The 18,335-nt window shown below is 53.5% G+C and overlaps 1 protein-coding gene across 1 annotated transcript in view; it reads left to right on the top strand.

The window, feature by feature from the left end:
- The window catches only part of CROCC2 (ciliary rootlet coiled-coil, rootletin family member 2), a 219,227-nt gene that overhangs the window by 142,801 nt on the left and 58,091 nt on the right, over positions 1-18,335 (top strand). The window contains 6 exon segments of the mRNA XM_074964244.1: positions 1,448-1,591; positions 12,738-12,976; positions 13,556-13,715; positions 14,496-14,663; positions 15,172-15,523; positions 16,104-16,288. Coding sequence (XP_074820345.1) covers positions 1,448-1,591; positions 12,738-12,976; positions 13,556-13,715; positions 14,496-14,663; positions 15,172-15,523; positions 16,104-16,288 — 1,248 coding nt within the window.

Below are 18,335 nucleotides of genomic sequence, written 5' to 3'. Positions count from 1 at the left end.
CAGATCATGGGACACAGTAAAGAATCAAAATGGGCATCCGACACAATGGAAAGGGAAAAAGAGAACACATGTAAACAGCTGACGACATCCTTTAAATCCTTCCTGGCTAAACGCTATGGGCTGCTGTCTGTCCCTTTGGCTAGAGCCCTGGTTAAAAGGCACAATTCCTGCCCCCTTCCTCCTGGCTCCTAGAAGGGGACTGTCCCAGACCAGATTGCTACCCCCATGTGCCAGCATTGCTGTGCTTGCAGGCATGTTGGCAGTGGAGCTCAGCCCTGCCCATCTGCTTGCTCCTGCAGTGGATATGGGGGGGCATGCCGCTGTTCAACTGCATCTGCAAGGCCAGGCTGCTGTCTAGTCCTATTGCGGGGAATTCACCCCTTTGTGCCAGCACAAGTGTCAGGCCCCCCTGCAGTAGGAGGCTGCCCCCTCCAGGCACAGAGCTGGAATAGCTGCCCTGCATGATGCCCTGAAGGAGCCTCCAGTCCAGGAGGTGTGCTGAGGGCATGGCTGGGACATTGCTAAACCCAGCCATTCCCAGCTGCTGGGGGGACACTATAACCAGGGCCCAAGAGAGGCTGGCCTGTGAGGCTGCTTGGACACAGGCTGGGGGCTAACCAGCCCCAGCAGTCCAAGGATCAAGGGCACACATTGGGCTCAGTACAGGCACGGGGTGAATCCCCCTGTAGGCCTGATTCTCCTCTGACTAACATCTACATGGATGGGAAATCGGCCTGTGGAAACAAGTGGTCCTCACTATGAACTCACACTGCTTTCACTCCACTGCAGCACTAGACAGTCCCTCGCAATGCACAGCACTGGGGGGTGGGATGGGAGCCAGGCCTTGCTGTGGCTGCATTGCAAGGCACATAGAAACGTGTCAGGAAGGCAGGGAGGGGAGTTGCACACCATGGGAGCGCAGGAGCTGGGCAGAGGAAGGCAGGGATTTGAAACCTACTGGCCCGCGTGTATTCCGTGCCCCTCTGTGTCTGATGTACGGAGGATGCCAGTCCGTCACAGTCCCAGTTCTGGAGCAGCTCTCCTGTTTAGCTCTGGAGGTCTCTGGTTCAGGCCCTGGCCAAGGTGGTGGCTGTCACTTGGGCCTTCTGCAGTGCACCCTAGCTGTAAAGCAAAACACTGGGCCCTTGAGCAGCATGGGCACTGTCTGTCACCAGTGCTGACCTGGCTTAGGGAGGGGGCAGCCGCCCTTTGGCATCACCCACCAGCTTACAGAGCCTTGTCCTGCAAACCAGCACGCTCCTCCCCATGGTCCTTATGCTCTGGGCTCCGTGGGGCCAGCTGACAGTGAGTGCGTTACACTTGGGTGTTAGCTGGTTGGAGCATGAGTGCAAGAGCTAAAGCAGCATGGTCTGCAACCAGCCTGGCACACATGGGCACGCAGACCGAGCATCACTGATGGCATTGTCCCCTCCTGGTCCCCCCACAGAACACAGTCACCAGTATCACCAGAGAGCTGCAAACCTTCCAGGCTCAGTTTGAAGAAGCGGTGGCTGCCCATCAGAGAGAGGCCAAGAGCTTGAATGAGCACATAAAGGAGCTGGCAAGAGAGAGGGACTCTGCAGGGAGGGAGGTATGTATGGTTGTTCTGGGTCATCTGTGCACCATGGGTTAACTCTCTGCTTGCCAAGAGTCTGAGTAAGCCAGTCTGACAGAGGAGACAAGTTCGGCCTCACCTGCACTGGGTCTTTGCCCTGAGTCCAGCCATCAGTGCAAGTGTTGCCCACAGGGGAGTGTGTTACAGGCCCCATGCCATGCCCATCCACAGAGGAGAGGAGTCTTCACAGCAGCAGCTCTAGCCATGAAGTGCTGGCTCTTTAGCTCAAGCTGTAGCAGCTCGTGCTTTTAGCTCTGGGGGTCCTGGGGTCAGTCCCTGGTGACGGCAGTCACACAACACCAGCAGCATTCATAACAGACCCAAAACACATTGTAGCTGTGTGCTGTCATCCCATGCAAGTGCCCCAGAGCCTTCCTGCTGGGTACGCTGCTTGGGGAGCAGCTGTGAGCTTCCCACAGCCATCGCTTCTATACCAGCCACGGCAGATGGCACAAGCTGGCTCAAACCCTGGGGGAGTAAGGGCCAGGTGGGAGCCCTAGCCCAGCGCTGTCTGTGATCTGGGCTCTGCTCCCTGGCTAACAGCTCTGGTGAGTCAGCATCAGAGCAAGAGAATGGCCCACCACAAAAGGATTGGAGGGGGGGACAGAAAATTAAAGAACATGAAAGAGGAGAGAGAGCAATTTAACATGACAGGCTGTTTATTTTGGCAACAATGGGCTCCTTTCAACAGATTTCAAAGTCTGACCCTGGAAGGGACCACACAGGCAAGCAGGAGAAGGGAATTCAGAGCACTGGGAGGCAGAAGGATCTGAGGAAGGAGGGGGCCGCACTGGCATACAATAAGGTCTGAGGAACTGTGGCACAGAAAGAGGGATCCAGGAGCCAGTCCCAGTGAAAAAAAGGGGTGCAAAACCCAGAGATAAAGGCGGATGAGGGAGGGGGGCTGAGGGAGCAGGAGAGATTGGCAGGGAGCGGGAGAAAGACAGTTAAAGGGCTTATAGAACAAGCTGAGGACAGAGAAATCCTATTAGGCGCCAGCTAGGGCCCACTTATTGCCATGGGAACCATAACATTTTCACAGCCTTTTAACTTGAGAAAGTGTCTCAGGCCAGTTCTGCAGCCATACCTTCCCTACGCAGGCGTGCACACGCACACACACATGCATGCACACACTTGCTCTCTCCTCCCCACGCTTCCCTCTGCTCTGTCCTTCCATCCAGGACTCAGCTGGAGATTTGGCTCCCTGAACATGGATTTCAAAAGAGGCTTTTAATAAAATTTCTAGTAAAGAAATAATTATGATAATCATATTAAGAGCTTCGGCTGTCACATTCCTGCAAATGGGGAAGGTTGTCTTTGCAGAGAAGGAACTGAGGTTGTTTTCTTTTCATGGTTTTGTTCTTTTTCTCAATCCCAGCCCCCTCCCCTCTATCCTGGGAAATGAAAACAGTTTGTTTTATGATGGATCGCCCGTTTCTTTGGTCACTGACCTTCTGGGTGAATTTCTGCTGAGCTTGGTGGAAAATGCTAGGCGCATTTGTGGATCCCATATGTGGGTTGGGGGATGGGAGGGGGAGCTCACCCTAATCCTCCTCAGAAACAGAACAATAACAACACGGAGCGGGACGGAGTGATCCGGGCCAACAGGGAGGATCTGGACAGTGTTAGGGTTTTACAGATCGAAGGAGGAGGAAGGAACGAAAAAGAAACTGGTGACTTCAAGTTTCTGTGAAAATTTCTATCCCACCCCCTCACCCCAGCCCCCACCTCAAAGGTCACCGGGGCAGAACTGGAGCAGCAGGATAAACTCAAGGCAGCTTTTTAAAGGGACAGAATCAAAGGGCTCAACACTGAGAGATTTCCCAGCTGCCTCCCCACCCCTCCCATCCCGCACCAGCAACCCTGTGCTAAGGAGGGAAACAGCTGACTTATCTCCAGGGATGCTACACAACCTTCACTCCCCTCCTTTTGACATCAAGAGTGGGGATGTGATTAGGCCCTGGCTGGGCTACTGAATAAGACAGTGACCTGGGAGTCAGGAGACTGGAGTCCACCCCACCTCAGACACTGACCTTGGGCAAATCACATCACATCCCTGGCCTCCATTTCCCCTCCTGTCCTGTGCCCATTTAGCCACAGAGCTCTCTGGGGTAGGGCCAGTCTCTCCCTGTGTGTGGGTGCAGCACCTGGATATAATTTCTGCTGGTACCTCCACGGGCTACTGTGTTGTAAACAGCCATAAGTTATAACATTCATTTACTGGCATCATTTGCTTTGAATCTGTATAGGCTTCTCCTCCCTTGAGTGCCCTCCATGTCTCCTTGCCATGTCTCTGTGGCAGCTGTGCTGGCATGTGAAGGAAGGTGTGGGATCAGCCCCACTGTTGCTGATCCTGGAGTGACCAGAGAGGTGCAGCTGAAGCAGAGCCAGCCTTCATGCTCTGTGGGAGCGAATCTCTCTCTGGGCCCTTTTTCTCAGGGATTCCCCAGCTGTGATCCCCTACAGGTACCCCACTGTGCCAGACTGTTGCCATGAAGGCTAAAGGCATATTGGGCTGCATTAGTAGGAGCATTGCCAGCAGATCAAGGGAAATGATTATTCCCTTCTATTGGGCACTGGTGAGGCCACATCTGGAGTACTGCGTCCAGTTTTGGGCTCCCCACTACGGAAAGGATGTGGACAAATTGGAGAGAGTTCAGTGGAGAGCAACAAAAATGATTATGGGGCTGGGGCACATGACTTCTTCTTTGAGTGCTTGTTCATGTCGATTCCAATCAGGGGTGTGCACATGCACGGTAGCCGGAAGATTTTTCCCCTAGAAGTATCCATTGGGTCAGTCTGGGTGCCCCCTGGAGTCGCACCTTCATGGCGCTCAATATAGAGCCCTGTCAACCCACCACCCACACAGGTCTTTCTTACCGCCAGTGATGGTTAGCTGGAACTTTCCTGTGCTCTTGTCTCAACAAGCGCATTTAGCAGTTTCTTACATTGTTCTCTATTAATTTTCCATTGTTTGTTAATAGTTAGTAGTTCATTAGTGTTCGATAAGTTTCCTTTTGGGGGTGGGGAATCCCCTCCTACGCTCCCCCAGCACTGGGGTCTCCGGGCTTCAAACCCTGCAAAGCCTACGGCAAGTGTATGCCCAGAAGTGATCCTCACACCTCATGTCTAAAGTGTTTAGGCGAGGGCCATCAGAAGGATCATTGTGCCATTTTTAAGACTTTTCAGCCCACGACTTTAAAAGATAGAGAGCAGTGCCTGAAGGTCCTGTTTATGGAAACAGCACTCTGCCCCCAGTCTGACCCTGGGTTGGCAGACCCTGCACCGAATACATCATCCTCGGTGTGGAGCGCTCCAGCACCGTCAGCACGAGCACCGGTGCCGGGTAAGGATAAGGACTCATGGCACAGTTCTGGCTCCACTTGCGGCGCACATGCCGCATGCAGGCACCGTTTGCAATTGCCGGTGCTGCAAAAGATGAGGCCAGAGAGAGGTCACTGTCCCCCAGCTAGGCCTAAGGAGCCTGCCGCTGTGAGACCCGAATCAGGCCACACTAGTGCTGCTCCACCGGTGACTGTCACGCCAACTCCTGCCCGCGTGGAAGGGCAGTTGAGTCCGGACCCTCCTCGCTTGCCAAGACCGAGCCGGGAGCTGCACCTCCCTTCGACACCGGAGGTGTTTGAGGTGGCCCAAGAACTGCTTCACCTCATAGCATTGTTCTTTCCTCCCAGATGGGCTCCTTCAAGGGGAAAGCCCACTATGATAGCCCGCTGATCTCTGACCCAGGCACCCAGCACCGGAGCACAGCCAGCAGCCACGCCGATCCCCGAGCCCTTGGCGCGAAAGCTTGGTGCCTAGAAGTGCCACTCCCCTGTGGTCATCATTTTCAAACACCTCGGAGTCAGGCTCCTATCGGTTCCGGAGGAGTAGAACCAGATGGTCCACTTCAACTCGGGACGGGCACCCTTACCCAGCACCATGGCCCGCCCAATGGCAGCCCCTGGCACCATGGACATGTTGGACTCCCTGGCCTTTTCATGAAAGCCAAGGTTGCAGCCAAGGGTCTAATTCCAGGGTGATGTCACTGGCCTTGGCCTCATTTGTATCCCCGTCAGCAGCACTGGCACCAGCAGGATTGGGGGTAGGCTTATTACCACCCTTTGCTACCATCTCAATGCCTCTGGTGCAGCCAGGCCTGGGGGTCCCGGTGGCACCAGCACTGGCAGGGACTCTGGCACCAATGGCGATTCTGGTGCCAGCAGCAATTCTGACGTCGAGGATGACATGGACGCTGATGGCATTTTTGGCACTGAGGGGCACAACACCATCTGGGTCGGCACTGGCCCAAAAAACCCAGGTGCCACGGGACCCCTTGGGTGTGGAAGGAAGGGAGCAGCCACCCCTCGCGGGGTCTTTTCCTCGTCCTCTCCAGATGAGGCATTGACGGGCACGATGACAGCCCCAGCCTTGGAGGACAACGGGGTTCTGCAGCAATTTTTTAGAGGGTTTCCCAGGGCCTGGGCATTTAGGCGGAGGAGGTAGTGGAGGATGCAGATCTAGTGGTGGATCTTCTCGCTCCGGACCTGCATGGATTGCCCTGCCCCTCATAAAGACCATCTCTGACACCACAAAAACTCTGTGGCAGACCCCAGCCTCGTTGCTCCGTACTGCTAAGTGCAACGAAAGATGCTACTTTGTGCCATCCAAGTGTCCCTAAGCATTTATACACGCATCACACACCTGACTCTCTTGTGGTCAATGCTGCCAACCAATACAAGTGTCAGGACTTCCAGGGACCCTCCCCAAAGAATAGGGAGGCGAAAAGGCTTGACCTTTATGGGAGAAAGTTCTACTCCACTGGAGGCTTACAGCTCCGCATTTCAGATCAGCAGGCCATTGTCAGTAGGTACTGCTTCAAACACATCCGGGGCAATGGCTAAATTTGTGGAGCTGTTGCTGCAGGACTCCCATGCCAATTTTTCGGCTCTCGTGGAGGAAGAGAAGCTCATTTCCAGGACTTCGCTGCAAGCCGCACTGGCTCATGTCATGGCCACAGGCATAGCTATGAGGAGAGGCTCTTGGCTCCAAATCCTGGGCTTGCCATATGAGGTCCAACAAACTATTCAGGACCTCCCCTTCGAGGGTTCGGCTCTATTTTCTGAAAAGATGGATAAAAGGCTGCATAGCCTGAAGGATTCGAGAGTCACTCTCAAATCATTGGGCCTCCATACGCCCGCTACACAACATAAACATTTTAGGCCGCAACCTCCTCCACGGTTCTATCAGCCACAGAACCATCAGGACGGCTCACAGAGGAGGAATAGAAATGACAGAAGGCGACCGCACTGTCCTCAGGCCAGAGCTCTGGCCAATCTAAACCACCCTCTGGACTGAAACAGGTCAAGGACGGTGCACCAGATCCTCAACTGTATCCACCCTGCCTTACCTTCTCATCCCAACTGTCCTCTTTCTACCATGCATGGTTCCATATCACCTCGGACCTTTGGGTGCTCCACACGGTAGAGAGAGGATACTCCATCCAATTCTGTGCCCGCCCACCCTTCCATCCACTTTCCCCGTCCTTCTTCAGGGACCCTTCTCACGAGCAGCTCCTTATCCAGCAGGTGCAGTCACTCCTATCTCAAGGGGCAATGGAGGAGGTTCCTCAGGAGCACAGGGGCGAGGGCTTTTACTCCCGGTATTTCCTTTTACCAAAAGCCAAAGGCAGCCTCAGGCCCATCCTGGACCTGCGAGAACTCAACAAGTTTGTGAAGAAACTCAAGTTCCGTATGATCTCTTTGGCCTCAATCATCCCATCACTGGGCCCAGCAGACTGGTATGCTGCCCTTAACTTGAAGGACGCATATATCCATATCACAGTCACTCAGCCCCACAGGAAGTACCTAAGATTTGTGGTGAATGTACCACTACCAGTTTACAGTCCTTCCGTTTGGCCTGTCAGCAGCACCTCAAGTCTTCACCAAGTACATGGCAGTCATTGCCGCGTTCTTGCACAGTCACCAGGTACAGGTGTTTCCATTCCTCAACGACTAGCTGATGAATCATAGAATCATAGAATCATAGAATATCAGGGTTGGAAGGGACCTCAGGAGGTCATCTAGTCCAACCCCCTGCTCAAAGCAGGACCAATCCCCAATCAAATCATCCCAGCCAAGGCTTTGTCAAGCCTGACCTTAAAAACTTCCAAGGAAGGAGATTCTACCACCTCCCTAGGTAACGCATTCCAGTGTTTCACCACCCTCCTAGTGAAAAAGTTTTTCCTAATATCCAACCTAAACCTCCCCCACTGCAACTTGAGACCATTACTCCTTGTCCTGTCCTCTTCTACCACTGAGAATAGTCTAGAACCATCCTCTCTGGAACCACCTCTCAGGTAGTTGAAAGCAGCTATCAAATCCCCCCTCATTCTTCTCTTCTGCAGACTAAACAATCCCAGTTCCCTCAGCCTCTCCTCATAAGTCATGTGTTCCAGACCCCTAATCATTTTTGTTGCCCTTCGCTGGACTCTCTCCAATTTATCCACATCCTTCTTGTAGTGTGGGGCCCAAAACTGGACACAGTACTCCAGATGAGGCCTCACCAATGTTGAATAGAGGGGAACGATCACGTCCCTCGATCTGCTCGCTATGCCCCTACTTATACATCCCAAAATGCCATTGGCCTTCTTGGCAACAAGGGCACACTGCTGACTCATATCCAGCTTCTCGTCCACTGTAACCCCTAGGTCCTTTTCCACAGAACTGCTGCCTAGCCATTCGGTCCCTAGTCTGTAGCTGTGCATTGGGTTCTTCCGTCCTAAGTGCAGGACCCTGCACTTATCCTTATTGAACCTCATCAGGTTTCTTTCGGCCCAATCCTCCAATTTGTCTAGGTCCCTCTGTATCCTATCTCTGCCCTCCAGCGTATCTACCACTCCTCCCAGTTTAGTATCATCCGCAAATTTGCCGAGAGTGCAATCCACACCATCCTCCAGATCATTTATGAAGATATTGAACAAAACCAGCCCCAGGACCGACCCCTGGGGCACTCCACTTGACACCGGCTGCCAACTAGACATGGAGCCATTGATCACTACCCGTTGAGCCCGACAATCTAGCCAACTTTCTACCCACCTTATACTGCATTCATCCATCCCATACTTCTTTAACTTGCTGACAAGAATACTGTGGGAGACCGTGTCAAAAGCTTTGCTAAAGTCAAGAAACAATACATCCACTGCTTTCCCTTCATCCACAGAATCGGTAATCTCATCATAGAAGGCGATTAGATTAGTCAGGCATGACCTTCCCTTGGTGAATCCATGCTGACTGTTCCTGATCACTTTACTCTCGTGTAAGTGCTTCAGGACTGATTCCTTGAGGACCTGCTCCATGATTTTTCCGGGGACTGAGGTGAGGCTGACCGGCCTGTAGTTCCCAGGATCCTCCTCCTTCCCTTTTTTAAAGATTGGCACTAGATTAGCCTTTTTCCAGTCATCTGGGACTTCCCCCGTTCGCCACGAGTTTTCAAAGATAATGGCCAATGGCTCTGCAATCACATCCGCCAATTCCTTTAGCACTCTCGGATGCAACTCGTCCGGCCCCATGGACTTGTGCACGTCCAGCTTTTCTAAATAGTCCCTAACCACCTCTTTCTCCACAGAGGGCTGGCCATCTACTCCCCATGTTGCGATGCCCAGCGCAGCAGTCAGGCCGCTTCAGGACGCAAGTGGAGGCTCAGGTCAGATTCATCAGAGCCACCTTCGACAACCTGGGTCTCCCTCTAAACGAAGCAAAATCGACTCTCTCCCCTGTCCAGACGATAGAGTTTATAGGAGCAGTACTGGAATCAACCCAAGCCAGGGCATACCTGGAAGAAGCAAGGTTTCAGGCCCTGACAGATATCCGACAGTTTCCCACCACCACAGCAAGAAACAGCATGGCTGCCTGTACCTAGGTGGTGCAGCATGCCAGACTCAGCCTTCGACCTCTTCAGTCGTGGCTTGTGTCAGTGTATCACCAAGCCTGGGACAGCTTGGACAGGACTGTGACCCTGCCTCACCTGGTCATCGACTCCCTTAGAATCATAGAATCATAGAATATCAGGGTTGGAAGGGACCCCAGAAGGTCATCTAGTCCAACCCCCTGCTCGAAGCAGGACCAATTCCCAGTTAAATCATCCCAGCCAGGGCTTTGTCAAGCCTGACCTTAAAAACCTCTAAGGAAGGAGATTCTACCACCTCCCTAGGTAACCTTATCTGGTGTCTCGACCCTCAGGAAGTGTGCTCAGGGGTCCCCTTCACCAGTCCGCAGCCGTCTCTCTCGCTAGTGATGGATGCATCAGACTTGGGCTGGGGAGCTCATTTGGGAGACAGCAGGACTCAGGGTCTCTGGTCTCAGGCAGATCTGGCTCTCCACATCAATGTCAGAGAGCTGAGAGTGGTACGCCTAGCATGCCAGACCTTCTGTGCACACTTAATGGGACATTGTGTATCAGTTATGATGGACAATACAACAGCAATGTTCTATACCAACAAACAGGGGGGGTGCATGCTCCTCTCCCCTGTGGCAGGAAGCCATGCTGTGGAACTACTGTGTGAAACATACAATACACCTGCAAGTGTCGTACCTCCTCAGAGTACAGAACGAGCTGGCGGACCACCTCAGCAGGTCATTTCACACCCAGGAGTGGTCCCTTCACACGGACGTCGCGTTCTCAATCTTCCTGAGGTGGGGCTTTCCCCAGATAGACCTATTCACCACGCAACACAATAGGAAGTGCCAGCAGTTCTGCTCCTTCCAGAATCAAAGCCCGGGCTCCAGAGTGGATGCATTCTTCCTTCCATGGGGAGGCCATCTCCTTTACGCCCATACCACTCATTCACAAGGTACTCCTCAAGATCCGGAGGGAACGAGCTCAGGTCATATTGATAGCACCAGCCTGGCCCCATCAGCAGTGGTACACATCTCTCCTAGACATGTCTGTGGAAGCCCCAATCACCCTTCCACTCTTCCTGGACCTTCTGACACAAGATCACGGTTGTCTTCAACATCCAAACCTCTAGTCGCTTGACCTCACGGCATGGAAGCTCCATGGTTGAACCCGATGGAGCTTTCCTGTTCAGACCAGGTTAGACAAGTCCTCTTTGGTAGCAGGAAACCCTCTACAAGAGCCACCTACCTTGCCAAGTGGAAGAGATTTTCAATCTGGTCTGTGCAGTGCCATTCGTCCCTGACGCTAGCTTCAGTGTTGCTCATTCTGGACTACTTGCTCCATCTGAAGCAGCAGGGGCTTTCATTCTCTTCAATAAGGGTGCACTTAGATGCCATATCGGCCTGGCATCTGAGTGCAGGGGGCCGCTCCGTTTTTGCTAACCCTATGGTCAGATGATTTTTAAAAGGACTCGACAGACTGTACCCTCAAGTCCGTCAGCCTGTCCCCACCTGGGACCTCAACCTGGTCCTCTCTAGGCTCATGGGACTACCATTTGAACCATTGGTGACATGCTCCCTGCTCTACCTCTCTTACAAGGTGGTGTTCCTGGTAGTAATAACCTCGGTTAGGAGGGTGTCTGAGCTCAGGGCCCTAACATCAGAGCCTCCCTATAACATGTTCTATAAGGACAAGGTTCAGCTCAGGCCTCATCCTGCTTTCCTCCCAAAGGTTGTGTCGAAGTTTCACATTAACCAGTACATCTTTCTCCCGGTATTCTACCCTAAGCCTCATTCCAGCGGTAGGGAACAGAGACTGCACTCTCTGGATGTCCGCAGGGCGCTAGCCTTCAACATGGAGAGGACAAAGCCATTCAGAAAGTTGGTCCAGTTATTTGTGGCAGTGGCAGACAGAAAGAAAGGTCAGCCGGTATCGTCACAATGCATCTCGTCATGGATAGTGTCCTGTATTCATGAGTGCTACAACCTGGCGGGGGTTCCTGCACCTCCAGTCACTGTGCACTCCACCAGGGTGCAGGCTTCATCAACAGTGTTCCTGGCTCAGGTTCCCCCTCAGGAAATCTGCAGAGCAGTGACATGGTCCTCCATCCATACTTTCACCACGCACTATGCAATTACCCAGCAGGCCAGAGACAATGTGGCCTTCGGATAAGCAGTGCTTCAATCAGTGGAAGACTCCGACACTACGACCTAAACTTGGGCTTGTGAGTCACCTGATTGAAATCGACATGAACAAGCACTCAAAGAAGAAAAAATGGTTACTCACCTTCTCGTAACTTGTTCTTCAAGGCTCTATATTGAGTGCCATGAAGGCGCAACTCCAGGGGGTGCCCAGGTTGACCGACAGATGCTGCTAGGGGAAAAAATCTGGCTACCGTGAACATGCGCGCACACATACCTGATTGGAATGAACATGAACAACACATCTCAAAGAACAACAGTTATGAGAAGGTGAGTAACCGTTTTTTATGAGGAAAGGATGAGGGAACTGAGCTTATTTAGTCTGAAGAAGAGAAGAATGAGGGGGGATTTGATAGCAGCCTTCAACTACCTGAAGGGGGATTCCAGAGAGGATGGAGCTAGGCTGTTCTCAGTGGTGGCAGATGACAGAAAAGGGAACAATGGTCTCAGGAACAAAGGTCTAGGTTGGATATTAGGAAAAAACTATTTCACTAGAAGGGTGGTGAAGCACTGGAATGGGTTACCTAGGGAGGTGGTGGAATCTCCATCCTTAGAGGTTTTTAAGACCTGGCTTGACAAAGCCCTGGCTGGGGTGATTTAGTTGGGGTTGGTCCTGTGTTGAGCAGGGGGTTGGGCTAGATGACCTCCTGAGGTCTCTTCCAACCCTAATCTTCTATGATTCTATGACTGCAGCGCTCACAGGCTGGGCTGGCAGCACATTGCACTGTACAAGGACTTCATATTCCTCCTTCGCATACTGGGCTGTGAAACAAGCCAGCTTCTCAAAGTGTCGTGTGCCTCCTGCTAGGGTGGAGTGCCCAGTCTCCTCAAAACTGTAATGAGGAGCCGAGCCCCCTTTGCATAGGGCATCATGCTGGCTTAGCAGCTGCCACCTTCTCCTGGGAGGATGGACTGGCATTCACCCATTCTAGATGACAAGCAGCAAACACCAGCTCTGCTCCTATAGTAGGGCAGAGATCCTGGGTGAGAGAGTACAGGGCTTGCATGTCTGTGTCTCTCCCCAAAAGGCAGAACAGTTAAGGACGCAGCTGCGGCTTGCAGAGAATGCCTGCGATGGGGCGCATAAGGACCTGATCGAGTTGCACCGCAGGTTGCAGGATGGTCAGGAGGCCCAAGAGCTCCAGTGCAAGGAGATGTTGGAAACCCGCAGGGCTTTGGGGGACGAGACCAGGGAGAAGAAAATAATGCAGAAATCCAATACTGAGCTGCGGGCCGCCATCAAGAAGACGGAGAGCGAAAGGATCAGGTAGGCTCTGTGCAGTGCCAGGTGGGCTGCACCCTGCAGCAGACATTACTTGGCACTTTGATAGCCTGCCAAGGTGCAGGCATGGCCAGGGACTGTTAGCTGGGTCCCAGATCCAAACCAGAGAGTGCGGAACAGTAACAAAGACCTACCAGCACGTCCACCCAAAGCCATTCCAGCTAAGCACTGGGCACTGTATTCAGGCCTGGGATGTACAAGTAGGGCTGGATCCTACAGCCATTCCAGGCAGGCCCAAGGCAGCTCCTTCTCCGATAGCTCAGTCCAGAGCCATTCCATCAATCCGTGTCTCTTTCCCCGCAGAACTGGGCCCAGAGGCCAGTCCAAGGGCTGCACTAGGGCTCCTTGGAATGGGCACAGTAGCATGGTCTGACCTCTTCTCTGCCGACTGTCCACTTCCAGCTGGATTTTTTCCCTTCTATACCTGTCCCCAAACAGCCCAGAGCTCCCACTCACACCGTGACGACAGCTGGGTGACTGTGTGGGTGGTGCCCCCTGCATAGATGTCCGCTCACAGCCCTTCAGCATTCCCCGGCCAGGAGTGACCATGCATGTCTGCTTCAGCTTGAAGAGAGGCCTAGAGGAGAAAGAGCAGAAAATCACCATGCTGGAGGAAGCCAAGGCTGCAGCTCAGAAAGAGGCAGGAGAGCTGAGGGCAAGCCTGCGGGAGGTGGAGAAGTCTCAGATGGAGGCCCGCCGGGAGCTGCAGGAACTGCGCAGACAGGTGAGTGCAGATGGCTCCTGGACACGTGCAAGCCAGGTCCCTTTGCTGTGTCCCAGCTCTATCAGCCTTCGCAGACACATTCTGCCCCAGCACCTCCCATCCTGGGAACTTCCTGACTGCGATGCCTCCTTGTAGGCTGCCCATTTGGGCCACTGAATGGGTCCCATTCCCCTGTGGCAACCTGGAACAATGCCAGGATGAGAGGGAGAGCTGGTAGCAGCCAGAGGCCCCCTGGGGCATGCCCAGAAGTGCATCTCCCAGGGAGGTGAGGGGCATCTCCCTCCCAAATGGAGACCATGCCCTGAAAACCCGTTGGGTAGAAAACTGGAGGATTCAAAACTCCCCAGCCTCAATCCCCCAGTGCAAGGAGCAGAATGGCCTGGTCTCATTCCCCATCCCACTGGCCACTGGAGCGGCTGACTGCAGAGGGGAGTGTGCTACACAGGCCTGCTCCCCATGGGCTGTGCCAGCACCGGCCCAGGCCTGGCGGGCTGGGGAAAGGCGGCTGGAGAAGTCTGCTAGTGACCCAGAGTGAATCAGTGGGTTCCACACTGGTACTTTCCACCCTGTGGCACTTGGCCAGCTCCTCTGGGGAGGTGGAGAAACCAGACTAAGAAGGGACCATTTTGTCCATCCTCAAGCAGTCATTGCCGGGGGGAGCCAGTCCTGCCCCTGGTCAGGGCAGCAGCAGTGGCTTGCTGTGGCCAAGATGGGCCTGCCAGCACGGCCCATGTGCCCCAGGCCGAGCCCAGGGGCAACCTGAAGAACCTCCCTTTGCAGGTGAAGACGCTGGGGGACGAGAACAGCAAGAAGGGCAAAGAGGTGAGCGAGTTGCAGGCCTGTTTCCTGCAGCAGGAGCAGCGCGAGCAGCAGTGCCACAGGCAGTCCCTGGAGCTGAAGCAGAGGATCGCGGAGATGGAGGGCGGCCAGAAATGTGTTCGCAAAGAGGTGAACCGAGTAGGCACTGGAGCTGGCAGGCAGAGGCGGGCTGCGAGGGACGGAGGCAGAGGGAAAGGATGGTCCGGAGGGAAGGGTACAAGGCCATCTCTAGATTAGCCTAGCTAGGCCCACCAGGCTCCTGTGGGAGACCTCAAGGATTGTTCCCCTCCCCTCCTGTTCCTTCCCATCACCCTGAGGGTGCAGCCCTGCAGCAGAGGGGAGGGCACTCCACTCCCTGGCGCCTGCCTGTAAACACTGCCCTGGGGTTTCCAGAGAGTGACCCAGGGCTCTCTCTGCCAGTGGGGTGGAGAGCAGCAGCTCAGCCTGGGAGCCTGTGCACTGAACTATGGGTGCTCCCATGCTGCAGAGAGGGCTGTCTTTGGGTCTGCGCTGGGAGGCTCCTGGCCGCTGCGCATGTGTCGAGGCAGTGCACTCCTCCTGTCCCTTCCAGCATGCTCTCTGGTGGACCATATGTAGACAGGGCCTGGCGGTTACTCTGCAGCGCACTCCGTTCCAGGTACTGAGCCTGCAGAGGAAGCTGGTGGAGGTGGAGTGGGAAGCCAGAGCCAGAGAAAAGGGGCTGGTCGACAGCCTGGGCGAGAGTCACAGCAAGGAGAAGAAGCTCCAGGATGAGCTCCACAACATGGAGCTGAAGCTGCAGCAGGCCGGCAGGGCCAGCAAAGGCCTCCAGCTGCGCCTCAGCACCACCGAGGGGCACCTCCACGGCCTAGAGACAGAGCTGGCCAAGACGGAGGCTGCCAAGAGGGAGGTGGAGTCGAAGCTGGGGGTGCTGCACTCTGTTGTGCGCCGGACACTAGGGCTGGGCAGGCAGAGCCCCTCACCGCAGAGACCCTGCTCCCCTAGCAAAGGTCAGCAGCCTTGGAGGGCTCAGCTGGGTTTGGGAGACAGACTGAGTGGGCCAGATCACAGAGTGCTGTGTGTGTGACTGCACTGGAGCACTGATTACACGTCACAAGAGCTGCATGACATTTCCCCAGTGCTCGAGGGTGAGGGCTGCTCTGGCGGGGCCTGTGTGCAAGCCACAGCAGCCTTCCAGAGTGGGGGAAGATACATCACAGAGGGAAAGGTATTGCCATGGCAGCAGTCATTTTGAAGGGGAAGAGGGTGGCACTTGAAGGAACTGAGTGTCAGGCAGCTATCCCTGCCCTGAAAGGGGAAAGCCACAGAGGGGGCAGGGGTCTGCCTGGAAATCCAACCTAGCAGCAATTTCTGGAGGGGGTGGCTCTGAATCCGTGCATGGATTATCCCCAGGCTGGGCTGAGGAGAGAACCGCAGTTCTCTGGCTGTAGTGACACGCTTGTCTTGTACCAGATAATCCATATTGCCCCCTGCCATTATCACATGGGGATGGTCTAGGCCTGCCTGACGGTCCCTCTCCTAACACACCCACCTGGCATTCAGGCTTTGAGAGCTTCTCTGTCACCACAGGAACTGACGGGCAACGGACTCCAGCCTCCTGCACTGGCTCTCCAGAGAGGAGCCGTTCCCGCTCCCCCTTTGGTTGGGCTTCCCCTCTCCAAGGGGAGCACAGTGCCAGCGAGCCTGATCTGGATGGAGTCCGAGAAGCCTTGAGAGACTTCCTGCAGGAGCTGCGAGACACTCAGAGAGAGAGGGTAAGAGCATCTCCTTTCTGCTCCCATGGTGTCCCCTTGCCCCTCCACAAACTCCCCACTCTCTGCTCACCCAGGCCATGCTCAGCGTCATGATCACTGGCAACACTGACAGAGATTTGCCCCCACATTGGATTGCTGAATTAACTGAAACAAATGTACAAGGACATTAAAGTCCTGTCCCTTTCAGTTAGAATGAGCGCAGAAACGAGGCCTTGGTACTGTCCAGGACTGAATGCAAGCATTACCCTTATTCATTTAATCTCTCAGTGTAGCTTCCAATCTGTGCCTTGTCCGCCAAGCTCTAACCAGCACAGTCACTCCCAGCACTGCAGCATGGGACACAGCCCTCGGCAGGGCTGGCCTTACCATGAGGCGAACTGAGGTGGCCACCTCAGGTGCCAGATTATGTGGGGGGGTGAGGGGGGCACGGCTAGGACCCAGAGAGTAGAAAATTGTGTCTGCTGCTGGTGCATATGTATTCTCTCTGCTCTAGATGCACAGAGATGGTGGAGTGCTGTGCTGGAGGAAGGAGGGCACAAGAGACATAACAGGCAGGCAGGAGAAAAGGTGAGAGGGAATAACAGAAAGCAGCAGGAGCTGCAGGGAGAGAGAGGAGGAGGAGCCTCTTATGTACCTCTCTAGCACCCCTAGGAGCCTGGACTGATTAACACCAGCTTCTCAGGGAGCTTCCTGTTTCCTGCTGCTTCTCTGAACCCACTTGAGGAGAACAGGCAGTCAACTGAAGTAGTAGGAGCCAGTTTGGCCCTTAAGACACTGATATCTTCCCTCACTCAGGCCCTGCTACCAGCCTGCTTATTTGTCCCCTTCAATTGAGTGTTGAGAGCTATAGCTGGCACAGAACAGCAGTCATGAGTGAAAGAAGAAAATGCCCATCTGGGGCAGCATTCAGAAAAAGAAAGCAAGCAAAGGAAGCTTTTCTATCTAAGCAGGAAGGAGCTCTCCTGAGATACATAGACACAAATGTTCACGATGAGCCTTCTGGCCCCAGTGAGGATGTGAGCAGTGAGGAGATGCCTGATCTTCCAGTTAGAGTGCAGGTGACCTGGCAGCTACTGCAGCATGCATATCTCCATCTCAAATGGATGTAACCATGCACATTCCTGAAGAAAAGTGTAGATCAGAGAAGAGTGTGGTGGAGGCACAAGAAACAGCTGCTGCTGAGTTTAGTTCCTTAAGTCTAGGTGATCCAGGACTGTGGACCCACTTGAGCAGTAGCCTGAGGGACTTCCTTGTACTGCCTGGGCCACAGCAAGTGAAAAACTTCATGTTCCCCAAAGACAATGAAAATAGACGTTTCCATCCAACACATTACTGCCGTGAAATCCCCAATGGTGACAAAGTGGAGAAGCCATGGCTTATGTACTCAAAAACTCAGAATGCCGCATACTGTTTTTGTTGCAAAATCTTCCAGTCTAATGTTCTAGCCACATTGGGTTCTACAGGAACAAAGGACTGGAAAAATCTGGCAACAAATCAGCAGAGAGCATTCCATAGGTGGAAAGACCTTGAGATTAGACTAAGAAGAGTCTGCGATGGTGCCCCCCATAAGGCTTTATGGAAATATGCTTATATGACATAACTGGAATATGTTTTATGCTACTGTCATAAATATAAAGGGAAGGGTAAACCCCTTTAAAATCCCTCCTGGCCAGAGGAAAAATCCTCTCACCTGTAAAAGGTTAAGAAGCTAAAGGTAACCTCGCTGGCACCTGACCAAAATGACCAATGAGGAGACAAGATACTTTCAAAAGCTGGGAGGAGGGAGAAAAACAAAGGGTCTGTGTCTGTCTGTATGCTGCTTTTGCTGGGGACAGAACAGGAATGGAGTCTTAGAACTTTTAGTAAGTAATCTAGCTAGGTATGTGTTAGATTATGATTTCTTTAAATGGCTGAGAAAAGAGCTCTGCTGAATAGAATGACTATTCCTGTCTGTGTGTCTTTTTTGTAACTTAAGGTTTTGCCTAGAGGAATTCTCTATGTTTTGAATCTAATTACCCTGTAAGGTATCTACCATTCTGATTTTACA

Source organism: Natator depressus, chromosome 9 (genome assembly GCF_965152275.1).
Source record: "Natator depressus isolate rNatDep1 chromosome 9, rNatDep2.hap1, whole genome shotgun sequence".
Lineage (NCBI taxonomy): Eukaryota > Metazoa > Chordata > Testudines > Cheloniidae > Natator > Natator depressus.
This window is presented reverse-complemented; position numbering and strand designations above follow the sequence as displayed.